The sequence below is a fragment of the Ooceraea biroi genome, chromosome 2 (genome assembly GCF_003672135.1).
Source record: "Ooceraea biroi isolate clonal line C1 chromosome 2, Obir_v5.4, whole genome shotgun sequence".
NCBI classification, from domain to species: domain Eukaryota; kingdom Metazoa; phylum Arthropoda; class Insecta; order Hymenoptera; family Formicidae; genus Ooceraea; species Ooceraea biroi.
In genome coordinates, this window is record NC_039507.1 from 5,365,478 (window position 1) to 5,393,302 (window position 27,825).

At 38.9% G+C, this 27,825-nt stretch overlaps 1 protein-coding gene across 12 annotated transcripts in view; it reads right to left on the bottom strand.

The window, feature by feature from the left end:
• Window positions 1-563: 563 nt before the first annotated feature.
• Window positions 564-27,825, bottom strand: part of LOC105281654 (potassium/sodium hyperpolarization-activated cyclic nucleotide-gated channel 2) — a 61,273-nt gene continuing 34,011 nt past the window's right edge. The window contains exons 2-13 of one of the 12 annotated variants that reach the window (XM_020032379.2): window positions 24,640-24,803; window positions 23,262-23,398; window positions 22,703-22,846; window positions 19,486-19,560; window positions 14,272-14,379; window positions 9,216-9,365; window positions 8,691-8,909; window positions 8,450-8,596; window positions 8,097-8,214; window positions 7,698-7,986; window positions 6,481-6,616; window positions 564-6,097 (exon numbers count right to left, since the gene is read on the bottom strand). In XM_020032379.2, coding sequence (XP_019887938.1) covers window positions 5,951-6,097; window positions 6,481-6,616; window positions 7,698-7,986; window positions 8,097-8,214; window positions 8,450-8,596; window positions 8,691-8,909; window positions 9,216-9,365; window positions 14,272-14,379; window positions 19,486-19,560; window positions 22,703-22,846; window positions 23,262-23,398; window positions 24,640-24,803 — 1,834 coding nt within the window. In that variant the 3' untranslated portion in view covers window positions 564-5,950. The other 11 variants (XM_020032380.2, XM_026967936.1, XM_020032386.2 and 8 more) reach the window with 11 other exon arrangements.

The following is a 27,825-nucleotide window of genomic DNA, read 5'->3' on the forward strand; positions in this document are numbered from 1 at the left end:
CTCAGAATCTAGATTTGTACGCCTAATTATCCCGTTAGTAAAATATACCGAATCGCAAATTACTACGTAAATGGCAAAACGAGAAGAAGTAGATCTCAAGAAGCACAAGTGTGTTCCTTCGGCCAGAACGCGTACGTCTACTAATTCCCGCTCCGTATAAGTAACACGAACGAGGTGCGACTGCATCTTCCGTGAGATAGTTGACGATAGTTCGAGATACTCGTGCGTACCAAGCGTTGTTAGCTGAAGGTCCGATTAAATTTCCTCTCGTTTCAATGAATTAAATCTTTGGCTATTAATTATTGCTTACTCACAGCATGTGCCGGCCTTAATGAAATACGCACAGCAGCGTAGAACGGCATAGTTCGCATGTATATTTATTATTATTACTTTGCATTTTTATGGCACGTGTAACATCATTTGCGAGTAATGGTGTAGCATCGATCATCTTTGCGAATTCGAGTGCTGTGGACTTTACACGTAAATTCCACGGATAATTTACTGTGTGTTTTGTTTTGCAGACTTAATGTAGCACTAATGTCCAATTGTTAATTATTTTTTTACGTGTTCTCAAATTTGCAAGCAATCGAGAATATTGCCACTATTTGCGGGCAATAATGCACAAGTTACACCATTGGCATCGCAAAGAATACCGGCAATGTATTTCCTAGAGAACTGCAGCATTCCTACTCTGCTATGTATTTCATCCAAATTTTCGTTCTTTGTAGCTAAGTTCTCGAAAAAAGTCATACTTGACAAAGTGAGTTCCGCAAGTAAAATTGCGGAAAAAATAAGGAAAATCAACTTGTAAATCGAGCATCGAAAACTGAAGTATCATCACGTCTTTCTCTCTTTCTCTCTCTCTCTCTCATTCAGTCATATGTCGTACTCCTAGCACAAGCTCTTACTATTACTGACAATTCTCTCTGCTGCAAGCTGCTTTCATTCACACGCGAAAAACGATCGTAATTACAAACGCAACGTTCTCTGTGTAATAGAAAAAGAAAAAAACATCAATAGATTTATATTCAGCGCCGCACATATTCAGCGTACGTACATATTCATACCATAAGCGCGACGTTCCGCTCATGGCGTGAACCCTGTAGAAAACTCTTTCGTAGAAAATTGACGCTAGGGTAATGTTTTCTTCATTTTATTTTTTACAAGGCGTGCTACGTAGGTTTCCCAACTAGTTGCCTTAATTTTCGCACGGTGCCACGATACGTGAGAACTCTCCAAAAAGCATGTATTTAGAATCAAGTTATTGCGAAATAATCTTGAATCGTCCGGCATAATGCGATTATATAAAACAAAAAATATCTTTGAAATAAATGTGATTCAACGATGATCATTTGTGCTGCAAGTTTCTTTTGGGAAAATTCATTACTCTACTTCCGGTTATGAGATCTATAGTTATACATCTCTATTTTAACATTATACACAAGAATTACCGCACGCGCAAGTTTTGATGTGTGCATAATTCGTTGTTTCGATCACATTTGATTTTCGAACAGTTGTAGAAAAACGGATAACGCGCGTGGATTTTAAGTGATAAATTTGGATTAGTTGTTATACATGCAGCGCTCAGGTATAAGGATATTTATAAGGATAACTGCAATAGTTTTATCCCACAATAAAAAATAGATTTCACAGCGTGCAACAAATGATATTATAATAACTACACCGAAATATTGCTTAGAAATGAGATACATTTTTGAGAAACCGCGTAATCGGAGTACCGTGTCACCGTGCAAAAATGATTGAGAAACACTCAACAGCGGATCGTCTAATAGCATTTTTATTTAACTTTGGACAGTCGCATGTTTCTTCATCGATCGTTTTTATAGCTTTCGATCCCCGAAACCGGAAACGGAAATTGTGAGTCTGCTTCGAAGAGAAGGTAATTTTAGACGATCGTTCTGTCTTACTCGTTAGCGCGATATTCAACGAACGAAATCATCGGTGGATGTACAAATGTGGAAATTTTGTCGAAACCTCAAGCCTGCTGCATAAATCGCGAGATTGGGTTTCCCAAAGAAAAGAAAGAAAAAGGAAAGATAGATTAACACGTTACACTATATATATAGATCAAGCGTCTTTATCGAGCGCGCTTTGAAAAGAATTCTCGCGTCCAGCGTATACTTTTGCGACGTCTTTCAACAGAACGATTGATATGTGAAATTCGAAACACACGGTTCCACAATCTTTTTTAGCGTCCCGTTTTGCGTACTCCACGTCATAGACACCGTAGCTAAATTGACGCACTTTGATCAGCCTCGGACGACAATTGCATCCACGCTCTCGCAATCCGACGCACATTACTCGATTATATTTCTTTTACAGCGTACATGTGAACCTGCTGTCTCATTTAATTTCGAGCTTGCCGTTGCCGTTGTCAGTAGCTATGCGTCCATTTCCGATTTCCGGATCCGTTTCCACCTGACCCGATCCAATTCCGCTGTTCGCGCGCGATCTACCTCTCGATACAAAAACTATTCGCCTCTTTTTTTTGTTTTTATTTAATAATGTGTCTCACTCTTGTCTGTTAGCATTTACGGAGTAAGGTACACACGCCTTCAATTAGCCACGCGATCTCTCTTTAATCCTAAGTGTTATTCTCCCCGATATCTCTCATAGTGCACTATAGATGCGTAGTTCCTTACGTACATACGTACGCTATATGTACACGTAATATTCTTACATGTGTATGTGTATATGTACGTGTGTATATGTGAGAGTACTAACACAGCACTTTCTTGCCGCAGTTTTTTAAATTGTTTTATCGACGTAAGTAGACAGTGGCTAAATAGTGTCTATCAGTTAGCAGTGGTAGTAAGAGTACAGTTTCATTCTGTATATAATCACTTTGTTCTGTCCCTCGCACTCCTTTCGGAGCACAGTAATAATGCGTGTGTCTATGTGTGTGTACCGTATGGTATGTATGTGTGCGTGTTATATAATTATTTATATAATTATAGTAATGCGTACTTCTTAGGCCCGAACCGGCAGATTAATCCTAGACCGTTCGTACAGATTAATCTATAAAAACGTCGATTATGCGGTCTACGACTACTCTACCCATTGGAATGTCTTCACTTCTCGTACGCACTCTCCTTTCTCTCTTTCTCCCTCTCTCTTTCTTGTAGTTGTGTTACGGTATATATATTATATATATATTTATGATGACGTATATGGAGATGTAAAATAATGACAAAAAACTATGTCTCTCTTACATGAAAAATAGGTACTTCTTTCTTTTTCTAATTCTTCCTCTCCCTTTCTCTCTCTTTCTCTCTCTCTGGCGTGTGTAAGTGTTCAGGTTTACATATGTATATGTATGAAACGCGCGTGTAATCTGTTAATTCTTACGTGGAGATATATGTACATGTACTCGCGATAACGTGTAAACGCATCAACTAGAAAAGACGATCGGCTCACTTCTTTCAATCGTACACTCGCCAATGGAGTCTCGTCGTCTCCTAAATAAAAATAATATGCGTTATTTTTGATAGAGGATGACCAAATTAATTTTCATGCGGAAAAGGGAGTCCATTGCAATCTCGAATTTAAAAGGAAAAGTTATGTTAATACCAGATAAATGCACCTTTATTAACCCTAAAGAGCACATTAAATTTTTGAAGGGTCGTTCATTAATTTTACATCACCAAATAATGTAGATTTTAATCGGACGCAAACTATTGATGAGAAAACACTCGTATTTTTTTTAAATTTTATAATATAGTTTATATGTAGATTCTCTCCCGGGGACAGTATTGTGCGTTTATAAATTTACTTGTGCTCTTTAGCGTTAAGAACTAAATATAATGCCTAATGGTAAACTAAATAATATTACAGGTATAATTACTTTTTTGCAAATATTTTTATGTCAAATTCATTTTTGCTAAGAATTATTTGAAATGAAGAGAAAACATTCTGCTTGTTTTTCATTAGCCTGTATATAAAGCGAGATCGATCGTATGGTTTAATTAGCAACAAAAACAATTGATTATAAAATATTATTTAAATGAAGACGATAGATCAAGCTCCGGGAGGATAATGATGTGTAAACTATTCGTAAGTATCGGTGTTTAGTTAGTATCAGACCACTCCGAACGTAGCTGAACATTACAGAAGTATCTTGCAACACGATATTTAACCACTATGCATAATATTTCATATATAGTATATGTGTACCTGTGTTCTTTTTTTGTTATTTATTTACTTGCCTAATTATGCGGTAGTGGTGTAGTAATCATTGCAAGTAATAATCGTAACAATAATAATAATTTATTACATAGTATTTTTATAGTTTCTCTTATAGTACATCGCGTTTTTTTTGTTTTCATCTCATAAAAAGATACTTTGCTTGCGTTTCGCTTAATATTCATTCATTGACATGTAACCACAGCGGCCCAAAGGACTCTCAACAAGTAAACACAGCCTCTGGGCCCTCGGTATTTGTAGAACCAGTTAATCGATAAAATCATCGCATTTTAATCTCATTTCTCTTTCTCTTTCTCTCTCCCTCTCTCTCTCTCTTCCTCGTTCTTTTCCCTATTCGCGAATTCTCAAAAATACGCGATCATAATTTCCTCACCGATCCTATTTACGTACCAGGACGGTCTATCGAATATATCCGACACTGAATCGCAACGGGTATTTATCATTCGGCTTTAGTGTCGTTATGCTCTCGAAGCAAATCAAAAACGTAGCAAAATAAAGGAGGACCTATCAAATAAGCAAATGTAAACCGAATGTAAACATAACTCGCGTCTGAAATAAGAAGAAAGCCTTCTCCAATAAGAGATTAGTCTATCCCGTGAACCCTTTCACTCCCGCATTTCTTCCGCACGGAGTATTACGCGTTAACAAACGTTATTTTTTTTATTTATTTTACACGTCTCTAATGGAGTACGAAGCTAAAGATAAAATCGCGTTAACTTAATCGGAATACTCCGGTCTTACGAGTACGATCTCTCTATGTTAGTTGTTGCCTTAAAAAAAAAGAGCATCCTAATTCTCCTCATGTAGATTACACTGTTTTTTTTCTCTCCTAAGGTGCGAAACGTCAACTTGCAAAATCACAGAGAATTACGCATCGTTACATTGTTATTTAGGATTATACCTAATTTTTTATCCACGACGTGGGCTACATACTCTCTATAAATTTCTAGGCCTGCTCTTCGTCGTCTTTGAGATCTTCATTCTTCGCTGCGTTCATCCGTCTTTCTTTAGTATTGCATCTGACACGACGCTGCGATTATTCTCAATGAAGAGACGCGGCATAAAACGCGGCTCCATGTTCTCCAACCGAGATATAGATATAGTTTCGTTCTCCTTCTCATTCTGCCCACGTAAAAGATTAAAACCTCGTGACTGTGTAAAGCACTTTGTTATCATTTTCTAAAAGAACACGAACGCACCTTGAAAGATAAAGGGGGGGGGCCTAAGATGTAGAAGTTTCTCTTTTATTTTCTCAACCCCGTTTTCTTCGTTTTCACTAAATTATTTCGTAATATATGTACTTCGTCGGTATTTTATATATTATTAATGGTATAATAATAATAATAATATATATAATCTCAACATATTTTATATATATATTTATATGTATATTTTAAATGTAATATACATATATACATATATACGTGTATATAAATCTAGTTGTTTCACGAATCTATATCATGGTTGGAGCGTAGGACTAGGAACAGCCTTGGCGGTTTTGCAGTCCTGGACAAAAATGCCGTCAGATTAATATAAGAAGGCGCTATAAATCGATTGCTAAAGAACTACTGGCATGGCCGATATCTATGTATAGACCGCTGCTATAGGATCGCCCAAGTGTCGGGCACAAAACCACCAGCTGTCCTGCTGTCGATGAAAGGAGTTCCAGCATTGTTTCAACATGGAGCCGTTAGTATCTCTGCGTATGCTAGTAAAACGAGTGTCGTCATTGATACGAATCCTTGTGGAAAGTGTCGCTCTTGTGGAAGATCCTCCGTCCTTCTCTCGTAAGTTCTTGGCTCGCAAAATTGTTCTCAGACTTTGGTCTGGGTAAGAGGCAAGCCGGCAACGATCTAAGCTCCATACTGTGTATCTAAAACGATCAATTTTTTACAAAATTATTTTTACATGTATGCAATTATTTCGTTAATTGCGAAAGAAGTCAGATTTATCTTCTTCGTCTACTTAGCCGATGAAATTAAAAGTAAAAGTATACTGTGCATCAAATATTACGCTTTAATTCCTTGAATGCATGAGAAGAACGTCATGTGAGATTTTTCTGTTTATCGGTAAAAATGTGACTTAGGACGATGTTAAAGATATAACGCTATTTTTGTTACAAAATGCCTGGAAATGAAGAGTCTTAAATAATTATCTTGGTGGAACTTGCTTGTCTTTTCTAGCTGCGAGAGACGAAATGCCTAGTGCCTGATTTATTTATAGCAAAAGGTACGGTCACCATTCGATCGCACTTACCGATTCCTCACTGGCGCTGGCATGCGCGGCCTGCTCCGCGAGCGCATTTACTACGGCGTTTATCGTTTTTGATTCACTGCCAAGATCCTCCTCGCGATGAGCCACCAGATTAGGATTCTTTCCGATTTTATTTAGCCTACAAGGAGAGCATGATTAAGCGTAGGGTATGTCGCATGGGGCATAACCGATTATTCACACCAAATTCTAAACCGCTTAGCAGCACAGTGATTCGTCCGTTTCGTGGCATTATCGCGCTTGCCGCTTATCATCTGTACTTAACAATAATTATATTACTTGTTTCACTACTACTTGCACTGCTAAAGGTACTTGAATGAGGTAACTGATAAGAAAATAATCAGCTATCTTTGGCACACCGACCACGGAGTCTCACTGATTTGACTATCGCAAAAAAAGCAAAGAACATGGAAAGCAGATGCAATCTTGATTATTTTAGATACTATTCGGAGATATTCTTGCAATATTAAGAATTTCTGAGAGACTTGCAACATTGTTAAGAGAGAAATTTACAGCTTCTACAGTTTTTCTTACAATCGTACAAAATTGACTCTGTGGATGTGTGACACAAATGATACTTAAAATAATTTATAAAATATGTTATGCCAACTTATGCGTATAATTATTATGTAATGAATGTGTCGAGAGTGTAAAAAATTTTTGCCGCGATATTAAGCTACATACGATCGTTAATTATTTAATCGGGCAATATCCGATCTGCGTCATCAGATATTCGTCATCGGATATCCTCCCGTATACGCGTACGGATATAAAAGTACGAATTCCGATTATAATTTAATCGAAGATACTTCGATTAAATTAAAACCCTCTCAACTCATTGTATATATATCGCAAGTTAGTGCGCTTTCATCATAAAATTTCTTCGAGTTCTCTTTTTTTCTCCAATTCTGCACTCCACAATCCCAAAGAGCAATAATATATATAGCATTGTTTTAGTTTTTTTTTCCATAAAAGTCTTTCCTTGACATGTGTGTGTATGTCTGTGTAAAACAAGCGTCGAGTGTTCTAACAACACATACGAGATAATCGATATGTTGAGGAGAGAGCGACATGATTTCGACAGGCAGCAAATGACTGATCTCCGTTTTGTCGGACAGTACACAATGCTCAAATAAATTAAACGGGAGTGGGAGTGATGATTGACATCTATTAGCACACCAACTCGATAGAACAAACCTAACCAAAGCTTATACCTCTCGGCGGCAACACTCTCCATCGTTCTACGCATTAGCGGGTACTGGTCCAGCACGGCGTTGAAATGATCCACCGAGAGGCTAAAGAGGTTGCAGTAGGTCTCCGCTCGGACCGACGCTACCCTCCTCGCGTTCGTCAGCAGACAGATTTCGCCGAAGTAAGATCCGTCCGACAACGAGGTCGCGACTTCGCCGTTTGCCATCACGATATCGACAATGCCTTCTTGTATGAAGTACATTTTCGAGCCGATAGTACCCTCCTTAATGATGATATCACCTGCAAGTGATTCTCGCTTGAATGCCACGCACGAACTTTGAGCGACGCGCGAGCGGGAAGATGCCTTCCCGATTGAAAATACGTTTAACGATGGTGAGGACGATCGATACCTGGCTGGAAGACTTCGTATCTGAGTTTCGTCACGACATCCGAGACGAAATTCGAATCGGCGTTGGCGAAGAAGGGCACGGACGCCACCAGCGATCTGCAGTTGTAGTTTATCACATCCTGCAAAAGAATGATCTTTGTACATTGTGTAATTGTGTCTCTTGTTAAAATATGATATTATTGTATATACGTTTCCCTGGAGTAGATTTCCTAGATTTCTTTAAGTTTTGGAAATTAATATTGCGTCAGATATTAATGTTATTAATTAGGAATTCGTATTCTTAAGGGCATATATCATCTTTAATCGATGATCATCTAATCTGAATCAAAACGTTTCACGTGGATTCTATCATACCTCTCTCAATTTTTCGGAGAGCTCTCCAAGGATCAGCTCCTCGTCGAAGAACTTCCCTTGATAGCGGTGTTCGAAGTACTCCGTGATCCTCTGTCTCATTTCTCTCGGTAGTTTTCGATAGGCCATGTATTCCTCTACTTGTTTCACCTACGGGCAGACCGAAAGGGAATTAAATTTCGACCAATGAGTCAATCGAGTAGCCTTCTCTCAGTGACTTTTCTCATCGTCGTCTCATAGCTACCTTCTCCCGGTATTGTCTCCTCGAGGAATCGAGAGATTGAATGAGATTCGTCGCGTGTCCGAGGAAAAGAGCGTAGCACGTCGCACCGCTGATCATGCTAAGCATGGTCAGCCACATGTCGGTCAAGGACTGTGGCGGGAACCTACCGTACCCGATACACAGCATGTGCGACATAGCTTTGAAGAGGGCCCACGAATATTGTTCCAGCCAAAACGAGTCCTGCAAATAGGCATCGAATCATAACGGAAACGTAATTCAATTTCCGCCGATCGATCGCCGATTTCCGCTACAAAGAACTTCGTCGAGGTTTTGTTTAAAACCTATTTGCTCTCGCTTCTTAGACGTTCAAGATCGTAAAGTCGTTAAGTAAATTGTCACGAAGAAAAATACTTGAAAAGAACAACATTTTCAGCAATTGAAACTCTCGGGTATGAAATCGCGATGAAACTTCACGGAAAAAAGAGCACATGAAGCAGATCATTTTTCAATTCTGCAATGCCAAGTTTCAAACGACTGATTACTCACCTGTAACTCGTTAATGGCCACCCATGAATTACTGGGAAATCCTTGAAGCATAGGGACTAGGAATTGCAGGCAGCCACTCCAATGGCCGATTAGCAGCATCATACAGATCAGGTTAAAAATCCGCATGAACACCGACGCCATATTCAGGAACTGCCAACAACAATGATACAGCTTTACTCTCATGATGGATCGAGGGAGGGCCGGAACGGTTCTCACACTTTTGGTTAAATCTTCTCTCGTTTACCCAAAGCTCCGATTGCGTAGTGTACAGCAAGTAAGCGAGTGTTGCACAAAAAACGCGTTAGATATATCATTCGTCGGGTACACTTCTATTGTTAAATATATCTGTTGCTCGGGTTTAGGAAAACTGAATAAACTACGTGACGAGATCCGTCACTAAGATCCGATGGTTTATCGACTAGCTGTCTCGTCGGAAGTTTCGGCACAAACTCCGCGAGCAAACGAGTCTCTTTAACCCTTTAACCAGTAAATTAAACTGTCGATGAGATTAATTAGGGTGAAACACGGCAAGTTTTACAACGAATCTCGCATTATCGTATTATCTTCGCATCACATTTCCGAGGACTGAATTGCCTGAATTGTCTTTGTCGTCGGATGATTGATTAAAGGATCCAAGATCGTCGTTGCGTTATGCAAACTCACGTCGTCGAGCGAGAAACAATGCTCGCATTCAGATCTTAGCGCGGACAGGTCGGGTGAGAGAGTGTCCATAATTCTCCTAAGTTGTCATCGCCGTTTATACTGTCGAGACTTTTTTTTCTTTGTCCGTTAGGAAAAGCATGCTACATTAGAAAATACGCATCACGTGGCACACAAAAGAACAATTCAATTTCAACCTAAAACGTTGATAAATAACGGGTTACTCTACGAATGCTCTAACAAAAAGATGTCATTTGCAATTGTGGGTGGGCCAAGATTCTCAAACCGCTTATGCGCCAAATGTGACACAAGAACGGAGACAAACGACGCTCGTCTAATGACGTCGGTGCAATCCGTTCGGTTTTCGAACGTGAACTGTAATTGTTCGGATCCATCGTGCGCAATAAGTACGATATGGGAATCCGTCCGTACTAAAAATAAAAAGCTGGAGAGCGCGGAGAACATTCCGACGCGGTGAAATTGCCGAGTTAAACCCATTAAAAAATTCCGGTTCATATCTCATTTCGATTTACCATTCGTGTGAAAAACCGCATCAATTTTCCTTGATAATATTGCGTGTCCAAGTGGAATTTATATCGAATATGTATATTTAATAAAGATCTATTTGTGTGATTAATTGTGATACAACGCAACAAAACAATAAGCTAATCCTGAAATTGACTTAATAAAAAATACAAATTTCTACCGTAAATTTTTTTCAATTGGAAATATGGAAGTTTGACACAATAATGGCAATTTTTAATATAATTTTCTCCTCTGTTGAAAAAAAGCGGCAAGCAAAGTGCTCAAACATTTTCAATCGGATAGTTTCGGCGCTCTCCTGTTAATCGAGAGATAAGGATAGAGTTATCTAAGGATCGTCGAAGGTATCATGAAGTGCGGTTCATGTTCATGGGTACATAACGTATGTACATGTGCGGCGATGACATATATACCCGTTTCCGCACGTATGCGTGCGGTACTCGCAACGAGACGTGACACGCGCGCCGCAATAATGAGTGTGACATGCACCGCGGTCCGTATTCGAGAAACTCCGAATCTCCTGACGGCGCTGGAAATGCATTTTCAATGCGACGCCGTAGAAGCGTACACGAAAACAATTTCCCGAATCCGGCCTCGTTATATGCGGCGGCGAAATGAAGTTCTCGAACTTGAACGCGCTTGCCCAAACACCCGCAAGTCATCTAAACTGCGATCTTCAAATTTCTTCTTATCATGTTTATCACATTTCATCGCGTTTCCCGCAAAGTTCGGGGAATATTAATAAGGTTTTGCGAAGAAATATTCTACAAAATTCGTTTTGCGTTATTAAATGAAAAATTTACATGACGATCTGTCAGCAACATCGAGCAACTCTAGCGGAACAAAGTGGACGTGTGACGACAAAAGCTGTTTACGAAGGATTTGTCGAGTCTTGGGCAATCGCGGCATAATGATCTTGAAATCATACGGCAGTGGGACCTGTCCCCTATATAACAGTTAGGTAATTACTCTTGCACTTAACCGCAGAAGTGACAGAGCCATTGCAGTACTGACATAATGACATAATGACGTACAATAAGCTTGAACAGATGTTTCATCTCACTAAAGATAACTTAGTTATGTACCGTTTCGGAAAACGTTTCGCTATACATTTCTTTTTTCTAGTGCATCTTCGTTTCAGTTATCATGATAAATACAAAGCAACTAACAGTTCCAATTATAAGTTATAACAATCATTTTAGATGTATTTCTATATAACAAATATATATATAACGTTTGCAAAGAAAATTGTACACTGATTTAACTGATTCGTCAAACTGATTCGCATGGCTTCGTCACTCGCGCGATTATACTGAAGACCTAGTGATTAAAAGATTACGTTTACATAGTCATCGTAAACATAATTGTTAAAAAGATTGCGATCACGCAAGAGGCGGTGAGATGCATTGATGCCCATTCGCCGTAGGATTTCGGTGAAGCGCGGAGCTCTGGTTATCTAAATGCGATAAAACATTACGGGTATTGGCTAGTATCTATTGGATATTATGATACTCCATGGTGATGATGATCAATGGTACTGTCTCTCTGCGCCTACGGGAAACAAGTAAGAACACGGGAAACTTATTGCTAGAGACCACATATAGCTCAATACATTACCTGATCTACCAGTAAAGATCGTGTATACACGTTTGATATACATGTACACGCGCGCACGCGCATACACACAGCTCCGATCAGCCCGGTAAAGGGTGTCGTACGATGCATATGTATGCACGTGGCGTGGTTTCGTAAACCAACCAAACAAAAAGAAAGGTAACACAAGGTAAACGATATACACCGTAACTCAACATCAACCTTCTCTTCTACGAGACAGTCACAAGTCCAGTAAAGATGAAAGCTTGATTTGTTATGTCACCACGATGATGAGAATGGACAATCAACGTTCAATGAGATTCAGCGTACTAATTAAGGGATGGCGATCGTAAGTGGCAACAACAAACGCTCTCTAACGACATCGGAACAAAAGTGAGTATACGCAAACTAAAGACAGACAACAGAGAACAACCGACGAGAGGAACGAGTCCACGAAAGAGAGATGTTTGTCGTGGGGGGTGAGTTTCGCACTTCGGCAGAGACGTTTTGAGTGATTATGAGCAATAGAGGGACGACGACGACAACAAAACGCAGCTGCCAAGTCAAACGATTGTGTGTTCAAGCGGCGCAAGCCAAGCCACGAAGCAGAGAAGCGAGTCTTTTCGCGCTTCTGTCATCGATTCTTCGTACTTCCGCACTTCCTGATTTCACAAGCACACAGATTACCAGCTGTAACTATACAAAAGGCGTGCACTTTCTCGGTCGAGAAGCAACAACAGTGGGCGAGAGCGGGCAGCAAGAGAGGGGCAATGGGGTAGCTCGTAAGTCTGGCGGGATATAGGGGTAGGTGGAAATCGCAGAGCAGAGCAGCGGCGGGAGAAGCGAGCTCTCTAACGTCATACACATTGCACCCTAATTGTTATTCCGCTGGCACTCGCGTGCCCCGTGTCTCATTTCGGTACTTTCTCTAGTAGTAGCGATGCGCCTCCGGTACGATAATACACAATGTGCGATATGCAACAAAGCGATAGAGAAGGGACGCCCAATCACGTGCGATCGTTTTCACAGGATCGTGCACACCGTCTAGCGATCAAAAGCGTTTCGAAAGATAGTGCGTGGAAGATAGGCTGTTTACGGTTGTCCATCGTGGATGCGGCAGGAGGATCGGGTAGCAAAGGGTAAATACGAAGGCAGAGGGATCGAGAGGGGACACAGACGATATATACGACAAATAGTCAGATAGTAAACGAGAGGAAGTCAGAGTGAAAAGACAGATAGAGATATGTATAATATATATGTAAAGAGACGGAGGGAGGAAGGGTTCAACGACGGTATGACGATTGTTCGAGACGGACACGCCACGCCGGACTTTTGACACAACCGATTCCCGTTTGTTCACTTCCACTGGGAGCACGTGTCGGACAGCGCGCTAATCTATCACAACGGATCGGTCATCGGAAAAATCGGGGCTTCTACATCTGCGAGGTGACGCCGGGCTGGCGTAAACACCCTCGTAACCGAGTCAGGCGTATTCTTCATCTATATCCGTGGATCTCTAAAGTACAGAGATGTCATTACACATAGTCACATGTACTTTCTCATCGCTAGGCGGGTGCCGATGGTGAATGTATAGAAGCATAGCCTATTGCTGCGGGTATATGTAATGTATAATGCGGCGGAAAGTAAAAGCTGAAATGTTTGTAATAAACCAACGAGCCAATCAGCGTACAGCTCCTCCGTCCAATTCACCTCATCAGCCCCTTTCCTGGTCTTTGCGAGACATCGACAGAATAGCAGTCGATTCGGTTTAACAATCGGTCCGTACGTTATCACGCGTCGCTAGGAGAATCATTGCTCTTCGGAATTATTCCCTTCGGCAAGGATAAACGATTGTGATCTGATTAATTTACTTGTCAAAGATATGCATGTTAGTTTGGTTTTCAGACGAAAATTATGAGAAATCTGTGTAACGTTTGAAATAACTTCTTCAGTTTACGACGCTTCGAAGCATCACTTATTAAATAATATTAATTATATTCATATTCCAATTTTATTTGTACCCGAATAATCCGAATATCCGAATTTTTGTTGAATAATTATCGTAAGGCGATAACTTTTTATCGTCGGGAATCTGGCTCAATTTAAGTTATCTCAATCAGATGTCGACAGCCAGGTGAAGATCCGCAAACTTGACTTCCTTCTATCGAGTCTCGCGGAAAGCCGGATGGGAAATCGCCGAGGTCGATTCGCGGTGCGAATCGGATGGACGTGAGCTCGCGCGTTCGTCAGGGCGGGTTACCTTAAAAATAAGTTCGCTTTTGCTGAAACCGGACTTCTTTTTAGTCATATTGTCAGAACTTAGGCGCCCCCTCCGCTCAGTGCGTTTTTTTTGTAGGTTCTGCAATATCTAGAAACAAAAGAAAGCGGGACATAGCCAGACGTAGTAAGAAGAGGGCAGGTTAATAGAAATTTTATAAAGAGAAGGATAGAGATAGAGAGATAGAGGGCAGAGACAACAGAGAAACAGAGGCAGAAAGAAACGGAGTGAAAGTAACAGTAAGGGAAGGAAGGATACGTCGGTGGTAGACGGATTAGTAGACGGATATGTATTAGTCGACAGTTGCAAGATGTAAAAGAGAAACAGTGATACAGCGACGAAGAGATAAGACAGAAATAGTATAGGAGCAGATTGTCAGGCGGTTGTAGGATCGATTTTCTTTTCGTCGTTTCTCGCAGGGACTGAAATTTCCGCGTGCAGTGGCCACGTCACGCAACGAACGCTGAAAGGCAATCTCATCCCTAATCCGTATCCCATCCCTTTGCTACATGCTCGATCGCGGCGTCCACCAGCAGGTGCGCAAAAGCGGCAATCGACGTCACTGAACATCCTTAGCAGCGACACCCGCTTAAAAGTCGGTCGTACGTACGACCACCCGTGGATCATGTACTTTATCCACGTTAATCGTTAATAGTTAATCGATTAACAACGAAATTAATTGAAAAAAAGGAGAGATTTACAAGGTGTTGACCCTGCATTTTCCATGGTCCTTCTTGAACGTTATGGTATATTCTCTCTCTCTCTCTCTCTGGCATGTGGATAAATATATAAACAGAATAAATAATTATACATCAGTTGTACAGATGTTAATGTGAATTCTCGTTTTTGTTTTCGTAAATCTGAGCTATCGATAGAGAGGTCGGTAAAGTGTGAATGGGAGCGTAAGTCAAAGAATTTCGGTGAATGAGAGTGAGTGTGTGCACGCGGAAGAGTACAGCCGGCAAAGATACGGTAAGACACAAGAGTAACAGTTCGATGATCCGTGAATTAGATAATTAGTAATCAACAAGCCATTCGTTAGTATCAAAGCTATCGTCAGCAGTCACGCGCCAAGCGTAAAGCCGCAGTTTCCTGTTTAAGCTCGGATGAAGCTCGATGAATTAATTAGCGGATACATATATGCTATCGTATACATGGTGGATTGTAAAACCCGCGCGATTAGCTGTGTATTAATTAATCTTGAGCGTACTTAGATCTACTGAAACAATTCGATACATGAATGTAATTGACTTGGTAAATCGCGGAATCGTTTTCCATGCGAACTCGATGGAATCATTTTAAGCATTTAATTTTAAGAAAATTTAAAATTTTAATCAAAGTACACTGAAGAGAATTTAAAATTTTGTTTTGTAGAACGTTACGCATTATATCTTGTTATAGCTTAATTTAATGGAATTGAATTAAAATAGAATTAATCTAAAACAAAAAAAAAATTAAAAAGATGCGAGAAATACATATTAATTTATACTTGAAAAAATGCAAATTATTTTGATAGTAAACTTCGTATTATATAGTGATGAAAGAGAAATCTATAAAATGTTATATTCGTGATAGAAAAGTTCTGCTTTTTTCGGCAATGTGTACGCATCGCTGCTCTGCTGAAAGAAACATTTGTGACGAGACAGTCATTTAACGTCATTTGCACCTAAAGAAAAACCTTTTTATCTCTCTGAAAAATTCCATGCAAAAGTTAACGCGATAAAAGAAGTTTGAAGAAATTATCAGAGTTCTCTGTATATAAGATAGTCATCTACTCGAGGTAAGAGAATATCATAAATTGCACATTGATGAGAAATTATAGTCTATCTTCTCACCTCTGTAAAACACCAACGATACTTTTGTTAATTAATCTTACACATCGCTTTGTCGCATTTATACATGTATGCATATATCTCAATAATTGCGCTAAGCAGCGCACGATATGCGGCATGATCACGCGGATGCACGATCATGCGTATCTACGTGACTGTTATGATTTATCGTCTCTTAATGTGCGAATACACATGGATACGTTTTAATTTGTACATTGAATATACCAGCCTCGGTTATTATCGCGGTGGCCTGTGCGCCTGTGTTAACTCTAATGTGCGTGCTCACAAAGGCACTCGTGTTTGTTATCTGATTTAATTACAATATAAAGGAAAACTGAGTGTACGTGCAACGAGCGAAAAGCCTCTACACTCGTTACAAAGAGCAATGCGTTTTGCTGTTCTTAATTAATTAATTAAAGAGCGAGTGTAGGAGTGTGGAATCTTTGATCATTATTTATTCATTTAGAGATCGGAGATATATGCACAAATATGAAAAACTGTCCGCTGAAATATTTGATGACAAAATTAGTGAGCCACATTTTTATATATTATGATTTACCATTATTTAGACCACAAATAAAATCTATTGCACAACGTAATTGCACAATAAAAATTAATAATAAATAAATAAATAAAATAAATGAAGCAGCATTTATTATAATGTACCAAAGCTAAAGAGCTAAAAGAAAAGTTTAATTAAGGAATAAATAAATAAATAAAAGATAAAATAAATAAACTAAAACTTGGGAACATTTGGAATTCAATACTAATATAAAACACTATTCTTCTCTATTTGCATCCTTATACCTCATACTTTAATATTGTAAAAAGAAAAATAACAGTCTTTGTAACGCTAAGATAGTTTGAACTTTGTAATTTCCTAATTTGATAGAAATTTTAATTTGTCACATTCAATTTTACGTGACGAGTCCTATTTGATGAAAAATACAGAAAATGCTTCAACGAAAGAAGAATTTAAAAAATGTGAAGTCCATCCTCTTTCAGATCTACGATTAATCACCTGTTCTCTCTTCATCTTCCATTTCTTTTTGCGGAAAGTGAACCGTATATGTGGATGACAGCACGCGCATTACGACATTATATATGAATAGAAAAATGTTCCACGAAAATTTTTCCTCATTGCACAATTGATCGAGATGAAACTGCATTATTGACAATTCGCTGTAGCAATTCTCAAAACAAAATAAGACCCAAAAGACACGGACGAAAGAGAGGAAACGTCGCAACTCGTTCGTCACGTATGTGTCGAGTGGCGAGATTAAACCGCGTGCTACCGCGTACTTTCCTCGTTCCTGCCGAACACGGATGCCGGGACAGATCATCGTTCTAACAATAATCGTCGATGGAAAAAGAAAGCCACGCTTTCTGGAGAATACCATCGGTTATACAAACGTGCTCCTGAGAACAGACGAACAAAATGTGATGGTATACGGATACATACGTGGGCAGGGGAAAGTATCGACGGCGTCTGCGTAAATTGTACTCTCCGTCCTGGCGGAAGTAAAGTATCACAAAATGTGAAAACAGAAACGAAATAGGAATCGTTTCCTCCTCGTTCAATCAGGCATATCTAACAACACGAAACAACAAGCAACCAGACGGAACGCAAATGGAGAAGAAAATAATCGGGTGGGACCGGGTGCTCGCTAGAAGTTCATCAAGTGAGGATAGGGACGAGGGAAGGAACAAATTGTCGGGGATCTTAAACAAAACTGGGAGCACACACACTGAACACGGGCACATCGCCAAGAATTTTGGACAGATAATGTTAATATACACCTAACACTCACAGGCAGACCTACAGTTAGACCAACCAACTTTCTCGTCTGTAGAGCGGTTCGTGTCGAATACCGTATTTTCGAAATTTTCCGTCACACTTACTCTCTCTCGTTTGGTTTCCGCGTTATTCGGGGATTTTTCCTGGACATTTTCCCGATGTCTTTACGATCGCGTGCCAATCAAATGAGTCCTCGCGTTGGATCATCCTATGTGCAAATTTTCGGTTCTTAATCATCACCGTGACCTCATGCGCTACCATTGTCAAGAAATGGTGCATCCGTTATACAATATGTATATACTATGTCAGTACAATTACATACATGCACACGTATCTAGATTATGCAGACCGTCGCTTGAAGAACGTCCACAATCGCTATTGACTCATACGGTAATGTACATGCGCACCTATGTCGTATCAGGCCAATAGAGTTATGCAGCTTATGGGGTCGGTGATGATCGAGAGTTCAGAAATTTGAGATAAGCGTATCCGTTTCAATGGCCGATCGGCACGAACACGCCCGGCCGTCCGTTCCCGCGGTCACGCGATCGAGGCGCGATCGGATCGATGATCAGTATTCGACACGACCAATTCACAATGACTATTCGTAACCAAACTCATGTTAGTACCTAGCAGAACGGAACTTTCCAACAAAACCCGACGAAAACAAGGTAGCATCTCATATCAAAAAACCGTTCTCAAGAACTTTGGCGAGGAATCAGCTATTCAGTGAAACATGGATTTCAACAATATATAGTTATATAGAGAACATCGTCACTAGGGTGTACTGCAAGCATTATCATTCTCCACTGAGATCAATACATACTGGATTCTTCTCAGCTAATTTCGCATCTTCTAATCTGTGATCCATGTCACACGTCGCATCGCCAGGACTACGGGACTAAGGGCAAGACTGATCAAGAGCTTGTTTGAGACGTTCTACACGGCGACAATTATTTACAGGCCATTATTTATCTTCTGAGAAAATTATCTTTTGCTCGACTGCACGAAAATAATGTTGGAATAACTTTAACCGAGTCTTTAATCGAGTAAAACCTTCCTTTGAATTTGTTGTTTTTACATTGCAATGAGATTAACTGTGACAGGAAAGGAGCTCTGTATTTAGCCGATCGGATACGATAAGCATACTCTTTTCTTTGCTTGGTCGACTTGGTTCTATACACGTGGAATTCCCCGACGACGACGTTAAAGCTCTTGATCGGCTCTGCTACATCTCACAAACTGGGTCTAAGTATGTCGGGCGTGTTATATGTGTAAAAAAATTCCTCGTACCGATGACTGTATAATTACACGACAAGGCTATGCACGTTCTCTATGAAAACTCAACGAAAACGAGAAATGCGGCCACAACGTAAACGACAACGGTAATCAGAATAATCGTAATCAATAAGTAACAACGAAAGAAACGACAGTAGTGAGTAGTAATAATGATCTAGCGTATATAGATATATTTATACGTAGAAACACATTGAGTTTTGTGTTAACGAACGCTTGAATCAAGAAAGGGCAATTGGCCTTGGTTTCAGGGTTACTAGGCAGGCACACCTTGCTGGTTCGGTCTGGTTGGGGCGGTGTCGCCCGACGCTCGTAGTGCCTCTCCGGCTGTTGATAAAGGGGGATCTGCAAACCCATTCGGAATTCGTGTTCTCGCAGTACGCCTAGTAGTCGATTTGTACATATTGTTTTCTTTGTGTCTTGTCTGTGTATATGCGTGTGTCTGTGTGCTGAGGTTTATGAGTATACACAATTTGCACAGTGTGGAAAAATGTGTAATATATCGAGAGAGATACAGGGGGATTATCATTGTCGCACGTGATTACTTACAAAGAAAGAAAAGTGAGTAAAGATCTTTCGAGGTGATGAATTGATATAGTTCTCGAAGTAAGATGTTCTAAACAGAGTGACGTGATGATCACGCGCGTCTGTAGTATTTTCATGTAGAGAATGCATATTAACGCGATCCGCAAATTAATTATTTGTTTTATCTTGTACAGCGATTTTTCGCTATATGCGTATATTGATTGGGTAAATTGTCGGCTCTGTGCTTGCATCATCAAAAGATAAAAGAATAGACATGGTATCATGAAACAGAATTTTTTGTATTACTATGTATGTAATCTCAAATATATTTGACAACAATTGTCTGGCAAAAATGAAAACGTATCATGCTTTCCACATATTAGCTTTCTACAAAAAAGTTTTAAGTTTTAAACTAAATGTATTGTTAAATATACTGTTTTTGAATAAGAAATAATAAGTTGGCATAATTGTATAAAATAATTTATGGAAATAAACCAAAGATGTGTGTAGTTGTATTTCTTTTCCTCTGATGACATTTATCTCTCTAGTTTCTTCGAAAAATTTATCTGATATTGATAACAAGCAAACACTCTCACATTGTCGGCACATTTGAAACCAATTCATAAAGTTTTCAATCAAAACTCAAGATTTTAAGGATAAAAAACAATTTTTTCCTGCTAATTATTTGATTCTTAATTTAAAGAAAATTCCATCGTGAGTTTGATAAAGATAGGTAATATAAATAACTATTCCCGGCATTATTGTATTTGTTTTACTGCATTGCGTATTTCTCCGTTTCTATTCGATCAACGATAATTTGTTTGAACGGAATCGGTGTCTGCACGTGTAACAAATCTATTGCACTTAGAACGCAGCTTTCCCTCGTGCATACGGTCTCTTTTTAGCGTATCTGGTTTATACAACAGAACAGAACAGAGAGGAGAAAGCAGAGGGAGGCAATAGTAAAACGTTTCAAGGCAAGCGTAACAAGATTATCAGCGAATGACAGACTGCTCTCTTGATTGGACGAAAAGCCTGATTGATTCGTTGGTCTCTCTTTGCTGTGCCACGACTTTACGCTAACAGCGCGAGCACAAATACGTAACACAAAAACGTTATCCCACGTAACACAATCGCCGACGTGCTGAAGCACCGAAAGGTAGCAATAATTTCTCAACTCAATTATCCACACGCAAACAATGAATGCACTTGCAGTTCATTCGCCGTATAATTGATCTGGTCAGATGTGCACTAAATTATCGTAGATTTTACCGTTTCGAGACTTTTTTCATTGATGTAGTAAAGCAAACACTTGGCAATTTTTTCTCTACTGTTCAACTGCTATTCAAATGCAACATCTAAGCCGTAAAATTCGATTTGAATGAATTTACAATTTACAAATGATAACGAGATACGAGTTAAAAGTGTAAAGTGAAAAGAGACGCGAATTTTGCGAGACATTTATAGAAACCGATTCAATTTTTGAGGGTTTTACCTCTTCATGCTCATTTTTCTTGCCTTCGACCTTCGAAATGACTTCCCGATCGATCCGGACAAAGCGGGCAATACGTTTACGCGTAGCTTCGGTTATCGAATGGTATGTACACTTGTTTGGGAGAGTAGTTACTTACCCGTCGACGGATTGTCGTACCATTACAACGTGCGCAAAATCGACATGTGCGTTACGAGAGCAAAAGTAACGAGTAAGATACGAGTAGCGAACAGCAACAATTATCGGTGCATCGAAACGACAATGAAAAATATAGTCAAAATGTGTATATGTGTGTGTGTGTGTGTGTGTGTGTGTGTGTGTGTGTGTGTGTGTGTGTGTGTGTGTCGTATATGTGTCACGAGATTGTCTTTGTATCAAGTTTTACGGTGTACCAGCAATGATTCTGCAGGACACGCAATCCGCGTGCACGTGTATTATACTTTTTGCCTCTATTCTTTCTCATCACGCTACCTCTCCGCTTGTATCCGTGCGTTGTTTGTTAAGCGAGTTGGTGTCATTTATTGTTATATACTATTATCTATCTATCTATGCACCTTTCGGTGCGATGAGATGATCGAGCAAGGAAGAATAACTCACTCTAATTGACGGGTACTATCGCGAGAGAGAAAGATAGACGGAGGGAGACTGGAGACTCTTGTAAAGTGGAAGTTTCGGAGTATCATGGGATATATTGAGCCGTGGGGATATTTATTAAATGATCAGCAACGGAAAGCGAAACATAATCTAATCATCTGAGAGAGCCCAGTTCGAAAAGATTCTCCGCAGTGGTGGACTGAAACTTTTGCGACAACCTTGGGAAAACCACGTAATTTTATCGAAAACTATATGTCCTAGTTCCATTGCATGTGCCTAAAAAAAAGAAAAAAATTTGCTCATGAACTTTGACGAAAATTCTTGACAGGCCAATGGACTTCTTCTCGGACTAGAATGGACGATTTGTCAGCGGAAATTCGTGCAAGGAAAACCTCGGAAACATGATCGTCTGCCGAAAAGAATCCACCACTGACGTGAGAACAACTTCGCTCGTAACTCAGTGAATCACCTGTGGCTGAGTACAGTAATCTCCACGTAAAGATAAAATACAAAAGACTGAGCTTGACTTGTTCCTTTTACCTCCGATTCTCTACAGCGACCGTGTATCAGACATAGACATAATTATTTAATATCCCGCGCGCGTAAATGCGGCAGGCGACTTCTGCAATTGGCAGATCCAAAAAACTGACAATCGACATTGATTAACTCTCATTAAACCTCGTTGTCTGCAAAAAAGGTATAGTTTCGTAGGTGGATGATCGTTCGTCAGCTTCCTGAATCGTCAAGGATTACCAAACGTTCTTCTCTTTTTCTCTTTTGTACGTAGATTACACGAACTACACGTATCATATGATATACAAAATGAGAACAATATATATAGAACAGTAACTATATAGTAAGTAGCGGAACACTCACATAGACCTCTTCCCATTGCGAGACATACCGCACCAGTCTTGACAAGCGTAGTAACCTAACGAGTGACAACAGTTTTGCAAGCCTGAGAATCCTGAGCGCACGTCCAGCATGTAGAAGCTGGAAGGACTCGCTGAAGTCCTGAAACTTATGAATTTATCTGTCACTATAATATTTAATACTTTTTCTGGTTAGCAATCAAATACCTAAGATATTCAGAATTTTGCGATTATGTAGAAACAGTTTTAGCAAATGTGGAAATCAACTGAATACAAAATAAGAGAAACAACAAATTCAAATTTAAACTTAAATTTTAATTTAAGACTAACCGCGTCTCGAATCATATATTTTAAAATGTCTTGATTAATAACGCATCTCATTAAACATGTATACAAAAAAAGCATAGATATATTATTTTGATATCTGACAAGTTGCTAGAAAGTTGCTGTAATAATTTTCCTCAGATTATGGCAAGATAATAATAATAATAATTTACCATGTAATAAGACACGCGCATAAGGTTGTTCTAATGAGCTATACGATGTAGGAGGTATGTACTTACTTGATTAAATATGAGGAAAATGTAGTCTAGTGGTATGGAGGAGATGAGGTCGAGAAAGAACCAAGTCCTGAGGTAGTGTTTCGCGATTAACTTCGGATCCAGTATCACTTGTTCGGCATTATCCTGCTGCATTATACCTGCAACGAAAGAATCATACCTCGGTATTTTCCACGTGAATGATTTTCCAAAGCCCGTGCGGCGCAAACCGCCGGAAAAACGCCAATGCTACCTATTGCCCCACGCTCTGGCGACTCGCCATCGATTGGTGAGGACAGCCTCACGTCACGTCGCAGCTCTCGCGCATTTGACGTATCCATTGTGTGTATATAATGCACAATTTAATGACTCAAGCTGGGAAGGAGGAGCAAATAATCGCGAAATCCATTATCGACAAATAGAAAAGAGAAAAGCAGTTATTGAAGGCATTACCCATCCCCGTATTACACCTACATAATGTTTGAATAGAAATCTGGACAAGATAATGTGGCTCGGAGATTTCGTAAATTTTTAACTATCGTGAATTAGTATGACGCGGCGTGCGCGACATAATATAATGATTTTCATTGGCAGCGGCTCGTGACCCAATTCCACGTTTGTGGAACCGACTCAAACACGTTTCAAATTAATCCCTGGGTAATAACGAAATGTCAAGGAGTTAGGAGTGTTCTCCCCTGCACAACAATACTGTCACTGTGCATTGTTGGGGCCGACGAGGGTGCAGGGTGAGATCCATCTCGCATTGCGTCTGTTTTCATATCCGAGATTTCGCCGGTGTCTTATATTCGAAGACGCAGTGGTGTGTCGCGTGAGAGCGCAGGGAAATTGGAGAAGATAAACTCTTAAAATCTTACGTATGCCAACGCGAGCTAGCAGAGAGAGATAACTTGTCGTAGAAATACCACAGATTTTCTGAGTTTCTGAGAAAAATATAACGTGTGCAAATGCTCCGGATATCATCGTATGTGAACTTGCGCCAAGTTTATAGCGCTGGAATAATGCGAAACACAATATTAAGTGGAGGTTTGCATGCTCGCGGAAAAGCGGTATGATATAAGCGTCTGATGATATTGTATGAAAGTTTCAAAAGACATTGCTAATATCGTTACAAACATGAAGCCGTTGTTGCGACAACGCAGCTGTTCTTGTACGCAAATCCTATTAAGTGAAAGATTAGCTGAGACATCTAAACAGTACATATTTGCGAATCCAAGGTGTTTTGTTATAATTTCATCGATTATAATGAAAGTGTAATATCGGAAATTTATTGTTCTGTTATAGATAATCGTTGTACAAATTCGTCAATTTTATTCCCTCAACATAAATATTAAGCGCATCGCGTGTCGTATTGTATTAACATTAAAAATGGAATGATACTCACCCGTCCTGAAGTTGACAACGATGTCTATAAGGAATATTGTGTCGGAAAGGCAGTTAAAGGCTATCCACCTAGTGCTTAGGTCGTCATTGAAAAAACTAATGGCGACTGGCAGAATTATCAGATTAGCGACCAATAAGAGGAGCATGCAGAGGTCCCAGTAGAATCTGAAATAGAAAAAGAATAATAATCAGGATATATTTATTACAACGTGAATTAATATCTTACACGCGCTAATATATAACGTCATTTCATCGAGATTGCCTCGTCGGAAGTTTAGACGAGAACGTGACACGTTTTAAGATTTTCTCTCATTTCATTCATTTTAACTCACGCGCGCGCTAGTCTTCTTACATTTTCAATCTTGAACCAATGTGGATTGCATGTAAGGATAGCTTTACAATCTCAGTTAAGATAACTTTTAAGACTTGATCCTTGTCTAGCGTAAATCCAACTAAGATTCGGATTTTGTAAAATCTATTTTTTTAAATCTAATATACATTTTTCTGTAAAACAGTATATTTATGTTCGTTCGCGAGAAAATATAGATCGTGATGTGTATGATAAAAATAATGCTAATATTATTAATAGTAGTACGAAGTTGCAATATCTAAAAGATCGAGAGCAGCGAAGTAATCCATTTCGCAATCAATTCGCAAATAGTCACGCGAATTTGCATTTTATTGCGCCCACCGGTACACAAGTTTATTTCACGTTTTTGAACCGCCTAACCAGTTACGGAATCATTAGTCTGCAAAGTGGCGCTCGTGAATAAGAATGAGGGTAATTTTTCACTATTCCAGGGGGGTGGCAGCAAGAGATTCATGGCACGATGGAAGGCGATTTCTCTCGAAGAGATTAGGTCGAGATGCAGTATAAACTTTTCCGCGCTTTCTACTTTTAAAGGGAATATGTGTATGTGTTGCTACTGAGATATTGTTTAAATTATTATTCTTTGATCCTCTAAAAATTCATTCTGCACATCATAATATTTGATAAAAATGTACAATTCTAATAAATGCGCGATAAATAAACATTGAGAAAACAGTGACTATTAAATAAATGATTGATTCTCGAAATCACAATTTATGAAATCTCGGTTGTTGAAACGTACGAATCATATTGATGAATCAATTACGGATAAATAGATACTAATGTAAAATTAATTACGCTTTCAAGTAGAGATTAAAACTAAATTTGAACAAAATGAGGATTATTTTCGACTATCAATATCATTTTTAGTGTCAAATGTGTGATGAGAATAAGATGCCTAATGTGCACGGGACGAGCATTTTCAATGAACAATGACAACTTTGCGGAATACGTTGCAAATTGTGACGGCTAACGAACAAGCTCGTAGCGTCAATTTCACAAGTTTGGAATTTTCAATCAGATATGTGCGCGGCAGAGTTACGCGCTTGCACTCCATTTTCAAGTAAAACGTTTCAATTTTTCTTCTAACGAGAACGAGGTGAATAACGCAAAGTTGTCAGGAGTAATAAAATTATACATATGAACGAATGCAAATTTAATTATTCTCTGATGTTTGTAATTACGTACGTTGCTTTGTCGAGTTTTCATCACGAACCTAACAGTGGTTTTCTTTGACATGTGCGTATCCAGTTTTTACATCATAATGTAGTGAGGAAATAAATACGTTTATTGTCAGTTAATTTCTAAATAGATAAATTAAGATACAGTAGCTTATGTCTATTTATGTTATGTTATATTTTCCCAAACTTGCAACTATATTTCAATATTTTAATATATTTGAGATATTGTTGTATTTAATACATAAGAGTAAGTAATATACATAATGATATTGTTCATATAATTACCATCTTACTGTAAAAATCTTAATATATGGAAAATTATGGAAAGTGGCAGTGGTATGTAGCTTCACTTAAAGCATCGTAAGCCTCACAAATCCAACAGTCTGGCTTGAAGCTATGTTGTCATGATCACTGAGAAATTTCGTCTTAATATGAAATCCCTGACGCGTAAATGTGTGACAGTTGATGTCTTATGCTCACGATGCACGAGAATAATATCGCGATGTATAAATTCATCTAGCAACATATATTTCACGTGATAATGTAAATGATTATAATGTAAATCGCTATTCTTCAAACCAAACAATTTAATTACTTCCTTCTCTTCTGTCAAAAGATTGTCACCTTAACATAATTAATATTAATAATAGAATCCTCTTTATTGCTCGACCAAACTGACCAATACAAAAACTGCCGTCACAACATTTCAACCGACGCTTTCGGTCCTTTTCAAGTGACACAGTACAATTCAAGTGACATAAGTCGAGCAATAAAGAGGATTCTATTGATATTTACTGGCGACTCCAAGAATTAATTGTAATATTAATAATGTACAAACACAGGATGAGCACAATGCATCATATATTCTCTTAATCCCTATTAATTTTGTTGCTAAAGCATTTACATATGCACAGTTTATGTGATAATTATAATAAAATTTAATACTTTAAAATCATTTCTAAAGAATTTTTTTATTTAATTACATCTTGGAAGACTAATAAAAAACGCATTATTAATTAATAGAATTATAATTATTTTTATATTCAAGTAGAAATTTTTAATATATTTTGTAACATTTTTTTAGTATTAATTTAGCTTATTGCTTATGCGCTCTTTTCCGAATGATTTTGATTTATCCCACTAAATAACTTATGATGCCGCTTTAAATATCGAAGTCGAAAAGTAGTATAGAGATTGATCCATAAAACTATAATTTCATTTCTTCAATTTCACTGCTTGCTTAACATGAATCAAGGTAACGTTACGGTTAGGACGTCGCGTATGCGCAATCGCGTCCGTATTACGAGGAAGAAAATAATGTATTCGCAGTGAGTAAAGAGCGAAGGCTTTCATCGGCCAACCGCGAAACTCAATTTCTGAAAGCTCGACTTTAATCAGTTCGATTTTAACCCGTGCCGGCAACATTGGCCCACTTCTCAGAGTAATAACGTTGCTGCGGGCAATAAATGCGTCTGTATCTCATTCTATGTACCTGTACCTTTCAGTATCCCGCTGATGTACCACGCTCTCTCTCTTTCTCTCTTTTCGTTTTCGTGTCATTAATAAAGTTTGATTCATCCTTGTCATTGGATGATAAATTGTGCAAACAAATTTTCATTTGTGTATCAAAGTCGAC